Here is a 15072-nt window from a genome sequence, read left to right as displayed (position 1 = left end):
TAGTTATCTTTGAGACAGAGACAGAGCATGAGCAGAGGAGGGTAGAAAGAGAGAGGGAGACAAAGACTCTGAAGCAGGCTCCAGGCTCTGAGCTGTCAGCACAGAGGCCAACACGGGGCTCAAACTCATGAAATGTGAGATCATGACCTGAGCTGAAGTCAGACGCCCAACCGACTGAGCCACCCAGGTGCCCCTGTTGTTGTTGTTTTTCAAATAAAACAAATCCATGGGGGTGCCTGGGTGACTCAGTAGGTTAAGTGTCCATGTTGGCTCAGGTCATGATCTTGTGGTTCATGAGTTCGAGTCCCGCATCCGGGTCTGCGCTGACAGCTCGGTGCCTGAAGCCTACTTTGGATTCTGTGTCTCCCTCTCTCTCTGCCCCTCCTCCGCTCACGCCCTGTCTCTCTCTTTCAGAAATAGATAAGCATTAAAATTTTTAATATCCATGAATCTGTATATGTAGGAGTGACCCTGTGCTTAAATGTTATTGAACACATTCAATTATAACTTACTCAATTCACCTTCAATCATATGAAATATAAGAAGTAGTAACAAGAAGATATAATAGTTGATTCAGTATTGACCACACTCTCAACTGCTCCATTCATCCCTCAGCACTTACTTCTTATTTTAGATTTTCCTGTCCTTTACTTTATTTCACTTTAATGAATCTATAACCACCTGCCACCTCAGGGAAATCTAAAGAATGGTAGTTCAGTATAGTCCAGAATAACTAGACCACTTCTATGCAGATATCCCAAAGCAGATATCAAGATATATGGGATATAGTGTTCCAGAGCATTCTAGGAGATGATTTTTAAGAAGTTCTGTTGTGAGTTTCCCAGATTCATCTTAAAAAAAAGGTCTTGAACTCTTGCAAAATGGTATTTAGCACAGCTTCCCAAGTGCTCCCTATAGTGAGATACTTCAGGGTAGCTGGTCTCCTGATACTTCCTTTCCACGTTTGCTTAATATACTACCTAATAATTCACTTACTAGTCTGGGACTCATTTTGCCACTTGTAACATAATTAGCAAATTTCTAATTTGTAGTGCTAACTATATTCTGTCAAAAAATTTAAAATTAACACTTTCTGTACCAAGCCCAAACAAAATTTAATGACATACCTTGGCCCACTGCAACAGCTTGTGATAGAAGTACATAGCACTGATTCCAATTCTTCCCAGCAAAGTTTTATCTACTTCACTATTTTGTGGATCTTTGCTAACTGGAACACAAAGTAGGCATATGGGAAAAGGTGGAAAAGTCATTTAAAATGACAGAAAAGGCAAATTAACATGAAATTATTGATACTAGACCAAAGATCAGGTGTCAGCAAACCACAGCCTACATGCCAAATCTGGTGTGTGGTCTGTTTTTTTGTATAGCCTGAGAGCTAAAAATGGTTTCCCTATTAAAAAGAATTTTTTTAATGTTTTTATTTATTTTTGGGAGAGACACACACACAGAATCAGAAGCAGGCTCCAGACTCTGAGCTGTCAGCACAGAGCCTGATGCAGGGCTCGAACCCACAAACCATGAGATCATGACCTGAGCTGAAGTCGGATGCTTAACTAACTGACAGAGCCACCCGGGTGCCCCATGTTTCCCTATTAAAAAAAAATTTTTTTTTAAATATTTATTTATTTTTGAGAGAGAGACAGAGTGTGAGCAGGGGAGGAGCAGAGAGAGAGGGAGACACAGAATCCAAAGCAGACTCCAGGCCCTGAGCTGTCAGCACAGAGCCCAACACAAGGTTCAAACTCACGAACTGTGAGATCTTGACCTGAGCTGAAGTCGGGCACTCAACCGACTGAGCCACCCAGGAGCCTCCCATGTTTCCCTATTTTTAAAGGGTTGTTTGAAAGGAAAAGAAAACTATGTAACACAGATTAAATGTGAATGTGTAAAGCCTAAAACATTTACTACCTGGCCCTTTGCAGAAAACATGTGTTGACCCCTGATAAAGAATATACAGCAGTGAAGGGGCACCTGGGTGGCTCAGTCAGTTGAGTGTCTGACTCTTGATTTCAGCTCAGGCCATGATCTCACGGTTTGTGGGATTGAGTCCTCTGTCAGGTTCTGCGCTGATGGTGGGAGCCTGCTTGGGACTCTCTTTCTGCTTATGTTCACTCTGCCTCTCTCTCAAAATAAGCAAATAAACATTTTAAAAATATATAAATAGCAGTGAAGAGCTCAAAAAAAGTCTCAAAAACATGAATTTTGTTGACTTGTAGTGAAGATAGTAACAACTTAAATGATTCAAAAATTCAGGTGCTCCAGTATAATTTGCTAGGAATAGTTTTACCAATCTGAATGAAAAGAAAAATAAAACATGAAGCATGAGATATTAAAGCACCAATTCTTGACGTTATATCATTATAATCTAAATTAATAATAAAAAGATGGAAATATTTATAAAGAGAAATCTGAAATCTGCAATAGTAACTTATCCCCAACGTGGAAAATATTAAGAGCTTTACATTCCTGTTAAGAACACTGCACCACGCTAACACACAGAATACTCAGACCCAAATAGTGACATTTTACCTGTTTCAGCAAATTCACAAAATGGAACGCCTGGTCTCTCTTCTTTACAGTTTTTTGTTAGTGTTTCAGCAATACAAGCACAAAATCTCTGGAAATCTGCAAAGTTTCCACAGCTCATTTTTATGTTAACGTATAAATTTCCCAATTTGGTCCAGTCACCTTTTTCTTTACAATGCTATCAGAATTATTAGAAACAAAACAAAACAAAACAAAAAAAGAGAAAGAAAACTGTCACTATGCAAACATATTATGGAATAGGCACATGCTGACATTAGATATATAGAAATTAATAAGACAATTTCTATAGGTCTTATAAACTTACCAGCAGTGTTATACCATTAAAAAACTTTCTATCATACAATTTGTGTTTCTGACTATAGCACAGTCTCTATAAGTTCCAGATGGCAATGTCCATTTGTTTTAATGGTCTTGTTCCTAATGTACTTAAGGATCTCACCCTCAAACCTGAACTAGACAGTAGGATAGATTTTATGGAAAAGAGATAATTAGCAATATGATTTGAGCTGTCTCCAGAGAAATACATTATTTTGCTACTTTTAAAGATTGCATTTTATTATTATTTGGCCCCATTTATGATTTGGGGCCCAAATATCATTTTGGGAATCACATTTCTTCTATGATAGAGAATACAAAGTAAATTTCAGTAAACTTAACATCTTCTCATTATTTTCTATTATAAACAAAGAAATAGTTTTCCATACCAACAGATTGTTTCAAGGATATAAATACTAATTAAGACTAGACCAACAATTACTACATGAATATAAAAATCATCTTAAACCAAACAGTAAAATCGTCCTGAAAGTTCTCCATTTCTTATCCTCCAAACGCCTGGAAAAGGCACACTGGCCTTGGCTTTCCACTATCATCTCACATATCGCAGCCATCCATGGACTGTGACAAGAAAGCCAACTTTCTTATGCACTGAGTCTGTCCAGTGATAAGAATTAAAGGCTAATTAAGCCTTAGATTATTATACCTTGATAGAAGTTAACTTTGGAAATGAGCCAATTATTTCCAGAATTATTTTTAGAATAGTCCGTAACTCTAGAAGTTACATTTGCATTTCAAAGTATTAAAAAAATTAAACTTTTTTCTTGAGCACTTTCTTTGTATAACAGTCACATTTTAAAAACTTTTCCTAAAACTTTTACTATTCAAGGTCCTTTGTTATTACTGGTTTTCAGAGATCACAGCTATTTATTCAAAAAAGTAAATGTCATACCTGTATTTCATTCAAGGCTGAATCTAAATCACATTTCCAGTTCTGTTTAAATTGCCTCATCCGTAACCTTTAACAATAGAAAAGCATTAATTATGTTCACACCCCCCAAAGTCACTATTGTCCCTAATTCACTTGTTCCAAAGTATATACCTCAGAGAGTGGAAAAAAAAGGAATGCAGTATCTATAAAAATTCTTTCGAGCTGAAGAAAATGGCAAATGCATAGATACCCACCTCACATTATTTCTTCCCCAAACCATAGGCAACAGGAATGAAAAAGGAAATTCTACATGAAACCATACCTTCAGCCTGTAAAGTAACTAAGACAGAAAATGCCAAAGCTTCAAAATAATTGTGAATAAAAAGAGAAAAAAAAACACTAAAACCAGCACTTGTTCTCTCCTGCTCCCACTTCATCCTTGCTGATCCACAAGGATTTGTGATAAGCAGAAACAGACCAGAACAAAAACAATGCAAAAAAAAAAAAAAAAACCCAACCAACCAACCAAACGAAAAAACCAAAAACCAAAAACCAAAAACCCTGTGGGGGAAAACTGAACAGATGGAACCTAACACTGATTAAAAAAATACAACAGACTAAGTCCATACTAAATTTGAAAATGATTTTAAAAAACCCACAGAAGAAAACAAAAACTGGGTAGATTATAACCCAAATCACGCAGAAGGAACTTAAAAGTTTGTATGATTTGAAGAACACAATCTAGGGATGCCTGGGTGGCTCAGTCAGTTAAGGTGTTGGACTCTTGATCTCTGCTTAGGTTTGTGACCTCAGTTTGTGAGTCTGAGCTGAATTGGGCTCTTTGCTGACAGTGTGGAACCTGCTTGGAATTCTCTCTTCCTCTCTCTGCCCATACCCTGCTTGTGCTCTCTCTCAAAATAAATAAATCAACTTAAAATTTTTTTGGAAAAAAAAAAAAAAAAGAACACAATTTATAAAATGCATAGCTTCTGGGAAAGAAAAAACGACAAAAATGAAGAAGAAACATCCTTTGGCAATTGGAAAGAGAAAAAGAAGAAAAAAGGAATAAGAGGGTGCCATTACTGTACATCAAATTATGGGGCTAGTTTTGATAATTAGTCCCAATGCTCTATAAATTAACTTATAATACTCTATAAGCATTAAAATGGAATTCCTTGGGGCGCCTGGGTGGCTCAGTCGGTTGAGCGTCCGGCTTCAGCTCAGGTCATGATCTCATGGTTCGTGAGTTCGAGCCCCGCATCCAGCTCTGTGCTGACAGCTCAGGGCCTGGAGCCTGCTTCGGATTCTATGTCTCCCTCTCTCTCTGCTCCTCCTGTGCTCACACTCTGTCTCTCTCTCAAAAATAAATAAAGATTAAAAAAAATTTTTTTAATGGAATTCCTAATTCCTTTCATGAATCAAGTATAAATAACATTGATACTTAAACTAGATAAAGGCAGAAGAAAGAAAAGTACAGAACAATATCAGTTATAACAGTGATGAAAAAAGCTAGATAAAATATTAACAAGCAAATCAGTTTTACAAAATTGAAAAGAGTTACGCAGATGATGGTTGTGATGGCTGCACAAAAATGTGAATGTGTTTAACACTGCTGAAATGTACACTTAAAAATGGTTAAGATGGTAAATATTATGTGTATTTTACCACAAAATTAAAAATATTGACAAACAGAATCCAAGACCATCTTAAGAAAATGACACACCATGACAGAGTGGTATTTATTTTGCAAATGTAAGGCAACTTCAGTATTAGAAAATCCATCAATATCATATACCATATTAAAAAATCTAAGGGAAAAAATCATGATTATTTCCATAGATATTAAAAAAGACTGATAAAATTCAACATCAATTCACTTATGAATATAGGGACCGAGAGACACTTTCTGAAGTGATTAAATACATATATCTTAGTCCTAAAGCTACTATTGTATTTAATGAGAAAATTCTAGAGATATTTCCACTATGATCAGGAACAATGAAAAGATGTCCACCATATCCATTATTACTCATTATTATTCATTTAAAAATTTTTTTAATGTTTATTCATTTTTGAGAGAGAGACAGAGTGGTAGCAGGGGAGGGGAAAGAGAGAGAGGGAGACACAGAATCTGAAGCAGGCTCCAGGCTCTGAGATGTCAGAGCCCCGAAGCGGGGCTCGAACTCATGAATCATGAGATCATGACCTGAACTGAAGTCGGACACTTAACCGACTGAGTCACCCAGGTGGCCCTATCCATTATTATTCAATACTGTACTAGAGGTAGGAGCCAAAGCAGTTAGGTAAGACAAACTACTTACAGGCAATAAAACATACATGCAAGAAGAGCAAGAGAGACATGGAAAAGAAAAACTTCACAGGGGATTATCCCCACAGAATGTTAAAACATATTACTAAAGCCTCTATAATTAAAATACTGTGGAACTGGTGCACGAATAAACAAATAGTCCAGTGGAGTAGAATACAAAGTCCAGACACAGACCCAAACACATATGAGATTTAGTATTTGACAAAGGTAGCATTTCAAATCACTCAAATTAAATAAGTGGTGCTGGGAAAACTGGGACAACCAATGGAGAAAAAAATTAGATCTGTATCTTACACCACACATAAGAATAAACTCCAAATAGATTAAGAACCTAACTATAGAAATGAAACCACATAAATAAGGAAACATGGGTGAATTTCTCTAAAACCTTGGTTTAGGTAAATTATGACTCAAAATTCAGATGCAATAAAAAATAACTATGACTCAAAACTGAGGCAATAAAAAAAGATTGATAATGTAGGTTGAATAAAAATAAAAGTTTTTGCATGGTAAAAACCATAAACAAATTCAAAAGACAACTGACAAACTAGAAAAAAATATTAAGGAACAAAGAACCAGAATCCAATAGAAAAATGGACATGAGCAGACAATTCACAACAAAAAGTATAAAAACAGCCCTCAAATACATGAAAAGTTTTAAACTCATTTATGGTAAAAGAAAAGCAAATCAGAACACTGAAATACCATTTGTTACCTAATAGACTAGAAAAGATAAAAAAGTATGACAACACACTATGTTAGCAAAGCTGTGAATAGTCTCTGAAGTTTCTGGATATATATATGTGTGTGTGTGTACATATATGTATACACACACACACCACAGGTACATATATGCACATATACCAAAATATGTATATACACACACCACACAAACAAACATATACACCGTGTATACAACATATCTATACAAACATAATGTATATATACATACCATGTATACAAGTTGGTAGAGCCCTCTGGGCTGTATCTAATATATGTACTTACCCTTAAAAAACTTATATTGAAATAATTATAGACTCACAGAAATTTTCAAAATAGTACCTAGTCCTGGTACTCTTCATCCAGCTTCTTCCAATGATGATTTCTTATATAATTGTAGAACAACATAAAAACTAGGAAACTGACATTGTTACAATACTGTTAATTAGACTACAGATATTATTTAGTTTTCACCACTTTTTACATGCATTCATCTGTGGGTGTGTAGTTCTATGCAATTTTATCCCATATATAGATTCATGTTACCATCACCACAATACAGATATAGAACTGTTCCATCACCACAAAGGAACTTCCTCATGTTATCCATTTATACTCACCCCCCAACCCCTATCCCCATCCCCTGTCAACCATACTTGCTTCTCCATATCTACAGCTTTGTCATTTTGAGAATGTTATATAAATGGAACCACGTAGTATGTGGCCTTTGAGATTGGCTTTTTAAATTCAGTATGATTTCTTTGAGAACAATTCAATTTGTTTCATGTTTCAATAGTTTGTTGATTTCTATTGCTAAGTAGTATTCCTTGGCATGGATGTACCACAACTGAACTGTTTGTTCATTCACTTGTTGAAGAACATCTGTTTTCCCCCTAGGTTTTGGCTATTACAATTAAAGCTGCTATGAATGTTTGTACACAAATTTTTGAGTACAAGTTTTCATTTCATTACAATAAATGCCCAATAGTTCAATGCTATACTTGATTTTTATATGTTCAGTTTTTAAGGAAACTGCTCAACTATTTTCCATAATGGCTATATCATTTTACATTCCCACCAAAACATATTAAGAGACACTTTTCCTAAACCCTTGCTAGCTAGCATTGTTATTGACACTTTTCCCCCAGTTAAACCAAGGCATGCTGACAAATAAAAATTGTATATAAGATATATAACATGTTTTACTAAATGTATATACATTGTGAAATAATTGTCACCATTGAGATAGTTAATGTATCTATCACCTCATCTAGTGTGTGTGTATGGGGGGCGGTGAAAACACGAGATCTACTCTCAGCAAATTCCAAGTACACAATACGTTATGATTAACCATAGTCATTATGTTGTAAAATCGGTCTCCAGAACTTACTAATTTTATAGCTACAAGTTTGTACCCTTTGACCAACACCTCATCTGCTCCCATCCCCATCTCCTGGTAACCACTATTCTAATTTGTTGCTGAGTTAGACTTCTTCAGATTCCACATACAAGTGAGATCATGCAGATCTGTCTTTCTGTGACTGCCTTGTTTCACTTAGCATAATGTACTCCATGTTAATCCGTGTTGTCACCGATGGTAGGATATCCTTCTTTTTAAAGGCTGAATAATACATATTCTGTATATATACACCATACCCTACTTTGTTCTTTTTGCTCAAGATTGCTTTAGCCATTCGGGGTATGTTGTAGCTCCGTATGAATTTTAAAATTGTTTTTTCTATTTCTGTAAAAAAATGTTATTAGAATTTTGATCGAAATTGAATTGAACCTATAGTTAGTTTTGGGTAGCATGGACATTTTCACAGTATTAATTCTTCTGATCCATGAACACAGAATATCTTTTTATTTTTTTTGTTTTGATTACTTTTATCAGTTTCATGGTTTTCAATGTATAAATCTTTCACCTCCTCAGTAAATTTATTTGTTAAGAGGTTATTGTAAATGGGATCGTTTTCTTGATTTTTCTGAATACTTCGCTATTAGTATATAGAGATGCAACTTTGTATTTTAATTTTTGAATTTTTATTTTAAGTTTTAAGTTTTTATTTAAATTCCAGTTAGTTAACACACAGTATAATGTTAGTTTCAGGTGTATAATTTAGTGATACAACACTTCTGCACAACACTGGGTGCTCATCACAAATGCCCTCCTTAATCACCATACCTATTTAACCCATCCCCCTGCCTATCTCCCCTCTGGTAGCCATTAGTTTGTTCTCTATATAAAGTGTCTGTTTCTTGGTTTGCCACTCTCTCTCTTCTTTTCCCTACAGTCATTTGTTTTGTTTCTTAAATTCCACATATGAATGAAATCATATGGTATTTGTCTTTCTCTGACTTATTTCACTTAGCATTATACTCTCTAGTTCCATCCACATTGTTGCAATGGTGAGATTTCATTCTTTTTTTATGGCTGAGTAATATTCCATTGCATGCATATATATATATATATATATACACACACACACACGCACACACACACACCCACGCAGTAAAATCTTGGTTTGCGAGCGTAATTTGTTTCAGAAACATGCTTGTAATGCAAAGCACTTGTATATGAAAGTCAATTTCCCCACAAGAAATAATGGAAGCTCAGATGATTCATTCCACAACCCAAAAATATTCATATAAAAATGATTACAATACTGTACTATAATATAAAATTAAAAAGAAAATACAAAATAAAAAGAAAAATAATTTAATCTGTACTTCCCTTTGTAAACCTTTGTGGCTGGTGTGAGGGAGACAAGAGAGAGGAGGGTTATTGTATAGAATGACTTTCTAACAGAATTGCTGCCATCTATTGGCTCTGTGGAATCTTTTTCTTTTCATGCAACTTTAACAAGGAACCTTTCCAAGGACACTTGCTTTCGCCTCCTTTTGAGGATTCTGCGGAAATGTGACATTGCATTGTTGTTAAACAGATTCATCGCTTACACTGCTAAAGCCTTCATCAGGTGGTGCTTTTCTCCAAAATCTTGCACTGTTTCTCACATTTTACCCACTTCCCTAATCTCATCTGAAATGAGGGATACCTTTATCTCCTCCTCCTCCTCTGCAAACGAGATATAGACATAGACTTCTTATAAAATCTTGCAATTTTGGCCTTCTGCATACCTCATCTGTACTTCTCCTTTTTTACTTCCATTGTAATTATCTTCTTACTGCCTTTCTTTTCAACCTTTTTCTGCATGGGGGCCATTGTATATGCTCACACAGGTTGACTACAGTACAGTATTAATAAACTCTTGTCATATACTGTATTTAATGTAACAGGCAATAAGACAGCAGAGGAAAGGGTCTATATCTGCAGGCAGCCTGACCCAGAATGCAGCAAAGCATTCCTACTCTTGTATGCAAAAGCAAATGACTGTCCATAGGTGCTTTGAAGTGACAAAAAACACACTAGTAGTACCAGCTGTGGGCACCTTCCAGCGTTCTGAAAAATCACTGATTTCTGCCAAATACTGTAGCCTGAGACCGAGCATCCGAGCATGAGAGATGATCACATACAATCTGCAGCAAGACAGAGAAGAACCAATGGCTAAGTTGTGATCATGTGACATTCAGCATTACATACTACTCACATTGCAAGACATCACTCGTTTATCAAGTTAAAATTTGTTAGAAATGTTTGCTCATCTTGTGGAACACTCACAGAACAAGTTCCTCACAAGCCAAGGTTTTACACACACCACAACTTCTTTATCCACTCATCAGTTGATGGACATTTGAGCTGCTTCCATAACTTGGCGATCGTAGATAATGCTGCTATAAACATCAGGGTGCATGTATCCCTTTGAATTAGTATTTTTATATTCTTTCGGTAAATACTAGTGGTGCAACTGATGGATCGTAGGGTAGTTCTATTTTTAACTTTTCGAGGAAACTTCATACTGTTTTCCAGAGTGGATGCACCAGTTTGCATTCCTACCAACAGTGCAAGAGGGTTCCCCTTTCTTGACATTCTTGCCAACACCTGTTGTTTTTGGGTTATTGATTTTAGTCATTCTGACAGGTGTGAGAATTGGTAGTTTTGCTTTGCATTTCCTGGATGGTAAGTGATAATGAACATATTTTAATATGTGAATATGTTTAAACACACAAAACATGTGTGTTTTGTTTTTTTGTGTGTGTTGATTTCAGCCATTTTGACAGGTGTGAGGTGACATCTCATTGCAGTTTTGCTTTGCATTTCCTAGACGGTGACGATGAACGTATTTTCATGTGTCTGTTGGCCATCTATATGTCTTCTTTGGAAAAATGTCTAATTATGTCTTTTGCCCATTTGTTAACTAGATTATTCATTTTTTGGATATTCAGTTTTATAAGTTCTTCATTTATTTTAGATACTAACCCTTTATCAGATATGCCATTTGCAAATATCCTCTCCCATTCTGTAAGATGCCTTTTAGTTTTGTTGACTGTTTCCCTTGCTGTGTAGAAGTTTATTTTGATGAATTCCCAATAGTTTATTTTTGCTTTTGTTTCCCTTGCCTCAGGACATGTATCTAGTAAGAAGTTGCTATGGCCAAGGTCAAAGAGGTTACTGGGATTTTAATGTCTCACAGTTAGGTCTTTGATCCATTTGAATTTATTTTTGTGTATGTTGTAAGAAAGAGGTCCAGTTTCATTCTTTTGCATGTTGCTGTCTAGTTTTCCCAATACTATTTGTAAAAGAGACTGTTTTTTCCCAATTGGATTGTTGAAAACTGACCACATAGCTGTGGGTTCATTTCTGACTTTTGTGTTCTGTTCCATTGAAATATGTGTTTATTTTTGTGCCAGTACCATACTGTTTTGATCACTACAGCTTTGTACTATAACTTGAAGTCCAGAATTGTGATGCCTCCAGCTTTGCTTTGTTTTTTCCAGGTTGCTTTGACTGCTTGGGATATTTTGTGGTTCCATACAAATTTTAGGATTGTTTGTTCTAGCTCTGAGAAGATACCATCAAAATAACATCTTTCCATTTCTTGTGCCCTCCTCAATTTCTTTCATTAGTGTTCTATAGTTTTCGGAGTACAGAACTTTCACCTCTTTGGTTAGGTTTATTTCTAGGTATCTTATGGTTTTTGGTGCAATTGTAAATGGGATCCATCCCTTTATTTCTTTTTCTGCTGCTTTATTGTCAGTATATAGAAATGCAATGGATTTCTGTACAATGAATTTATATTCTAAGGCTGTTGAATTCATGTATTAGTTCTAGCAATTTTTGAGGTAGAGTCTTTTGGGTTTTCTGTATAGAGTATCATGTCATCTGCATATAATAGTGGAAGTTTTACCTCTTCCTTGCCAATTTGCTGTCTAATTGCTGTGGCTAGGACTTCCAATACTATGTTAAATAACAGTGGTGAGAATGGACATTCCTGTCTTGTTCCTGACTGCAAAAGGAAAACTCTCAGTTTTTCCCCATTGAGGATGATATTAGTTGTGGGTTTTTCATATATGGCCCTTATTATGGTGAGGTATGTTCCCTCTAACCCTATTTTGTTGAGGGTTTTTATCATGAATGGATGTTGCATTTTGTCAAATGCTTTTTCAATACACAACTGATTTTTGTATGTGGATATGACATCCTGCAACTTTACTTAATTAGTTCTAACGATTTTTGGTGGCGTCTTTAAGGTTTTCTGTATGTAGGACCATGTAATCTGCAAACAGAGACAATTCTAATTCTTTCTTTCTAATTTGAATGTCTTTTATTTTTCTTTAAAATTTTTTTTCCTTTTTTAAAAAATTTTATTTTTTATTTTTTAAAATTTACATCCAAATTAGTTAGCATATGATTGCTAGCAACAATGATTTCAGTAGTAGATTCCTTAGTGCCCCTCACCCATTTAGCCCATCCCCCATCCCACAACCCCTCTAGTAACCCTCAGTTTGTTCTCCATATTTATGAGTCTCTTCTGTTTTGTCCCCCTCCCTGTTTTTATATTATTTTTGTTTCCCTTCCCTTATGTTCATCGGTTTTGTCTCTTAAAGTCCTCATATGAGTGAGGTCATATGATTTTTGTCTTTCTCTGACTAATTTCACTTAGCATAACACCCTCCAGTTCCATCCACATAGTTGCAAATGGCAAGATTTCATTTTGATTGCCGAGTAACACTCCATTGTATACATATACCACATCTTCTTTATCCATTCATCCATCGATGGACATTTGGTTTCTTTCCACACTTTGGCTATTGTTGATAGTGCTGCTATAAACATGGGGGTGCATGTGTCCCTTCGAAACAGCACACCTATATCCCGTGGATAAATGCCTAGTAATGCAATTTCTGGGTCATAGGGAGTTCTATTTTTAGTTTTTTGAGGAACCTCCATACTGTTTTCCAGAGTGGCTGCACCAGCTTGCATTGCCACCAACAGTGCAAAAGAGATCCTCTTTCTCCGCATCCTCGCCAACATCTGTTGTTGCCTGAGTTGTTAATGTTAGCCATTCTGACAGGTGTGAGGTGGTATCTCATTGTGGTTTTGATTTGTATTTCCCTGATGATGAGTGTTGTTGAGCATTTTTTCACGTGTCGGTTGGGCATCTGGATGTCTTCTTTGGAGAAGTGTCTGTTCAAGTCTTTTGCCCATTTCTTCACTGGATTTTTTTTTGGGGGGGAGGTGTTGAGTTTGATAAATTCTTTATAGATTTTGGATACTAGCCCTTTATCTGATATGTCATTTGGAAATATCTTCTCCCATTCTGTCAGTTGCCTTTTAGTTTTGGTGACTGTTTCCTTCACTGTGCAGAAGCTTTTTATTTTGATGAGATCCCATTAAAATTTTTTTTTAATGTTTATTTACTTTTGAGAGAGACAGAGTGTGAGTGGGGGAGGGGCAGAGAGAGAGAGGAAGGCACAGATTCTGAAGCAGGCTCCAGGCTCTGAGCTGTCAGAACAGAGCCTGACATGGGGCTTGAACTTGTGAACCACGAGATCATGACCTGAGCTCAAGTCGGACACTTAACTGAGCCACCCAGGCACCCCTGATTTCTTTTTCTTGCCTAATTACTCCACCTAGGACTTCCACACTGTGCTGAACATAAGTGGTTACAGTAGACATCTTTTCTTTGTTCCTGATCTTAGAGAAAAATCTTTCAGCTTTTTACTGTGAAGTATGTTAGCTGCGGTCTTGTCATATATGGCCATTGTTATACTGAGGTACCATTTTCCCTATACATAATTTGTTGAGAGTTTTTATCACAAAAGGGTGTTAAATTTGGTCAAATGCTTTATCTGCATCTACTGAGAGAATCATTTGATATCCATCCTTCATTCTATTAATGGGACATATCATATTTATTGATTTACACATGTTGAACCATTACTGTATCCCAGGGACAAATCCCACTTTATCTTGGTGTATGATGCGCAGTTGAATTTGGTTTGGTAATATTTTGTTGAGAATTTTGTATCCATGTTCATCAAGAAAAATGTCCTGTGATTTTCAGTTTTTGTGGTACCTTTGTCTGACTTTGGTATCAGGGTAATACTGGACATGTAAATGAGTTTGGAAGTATCCCCTCATCTTCAATTTCTTGGAAGAGTTTGAGCAGGATTGTTATTAACTCTTCCTTAACTGGTAAAATTCATCAGTGAAGCGATCTAGTCCTGGGTTTTTCTTTGTGGAAAGATTTTTAATCTCCTTACTCAAAACTGTCTGTTCAATTTTTCTATTTCTTCATGTTTCAGACTTGGCAAGTTGTAGGTTTCTAGGAATTTATCCAATTCTTCTAGATTGTCCAATCAGTTGGTGTGTAACCGTTCTTAGTCTTTTAATAGCCTTTGTATTTCTGTGCTGCCAGTTATGTCTCCTCTTTCATTTCTGATTTATTTGCTCCATCTCTTTTTTCTTAGTGTAGCTAAAGGTTTGTCAATTTTATCTTTTTGAAAACAAACCCTTAGTTTTGTTTTTCTATTGCTTTTCTAGTTTCTACTTATTTCTGTTCTGATCTTTATTTCCTTCCATTAACCCTGACCTTAGTTTGTTCTTCTTTTTCTACTTCCTTGAGGTACATATTCAGTTAGGTTTCAGATCTTTCTTTTTTCTTAGTGTAGGCATTTATCACTATAAAGGTCTCTGTTAGAACTGCTTTTGCTGTATCCCACAGATTTTGGTATGTTGCATTTCCATTCTCATTTGTTTAAGGTTTTTTTACTTCCCTTTTGATTTATTCCTTGATTAACTGGTTGTTTAGGAGTATCTGTTTAATTTCCACATATCTGTGGATTT

General features: G+C 35.8%; 1 protein-coding gene across 5 annotated transcripts in view; it reads right to left on the bottom strand.

The window, feature by feature from the left end:
- The window catches only part of TOPAZ1 (testis and ovary specific TOPAZ 1), a 100728-nt gene that overhangs the window by 30235 nt on the left and 55421 nt on the right, over positions 1-15072 (bottom strand). For all 5 annotated transcript variants that reach the window (XM_042955510.1, XM_042955512.1, XM_042955509.1 and 2 more), the window contains 3 exons: positions 3797-3863; positions 2551-2725; positions 1128-1228 (listed from right to left, as the gene is read on the bottom strand). In XM_042955510.1, coding sequence (XP_042811444.1) covers positions 1128-1228; positions 2551-2725; positions 3797-3863 — 343 coding nt within the window. The remainder of the gene's footprint in view (positions 1-1127; positions 1229-2550; positions 2726-3796; positions 3864-15072) is intronic.

The sequence above is a fragment of the Panthera leo genome, chromosome C2, assembly GCF_018350215.1.
Source record: "Panthera leo isolate Ple1 chromosome C2, P.leo_Ple1_pat1.1, whole genome shotgun sequence".
Lineage (NCBI taxonomy): Eukaryota > Metazoa > Chordata > Mammalia > Carnivora > Felidae > Panthera > Panthera leo.
Note: the sequence above shows the minus strand (reverse complement) of the source record. Positions and strands in the feature narration are given on the sequence as shown.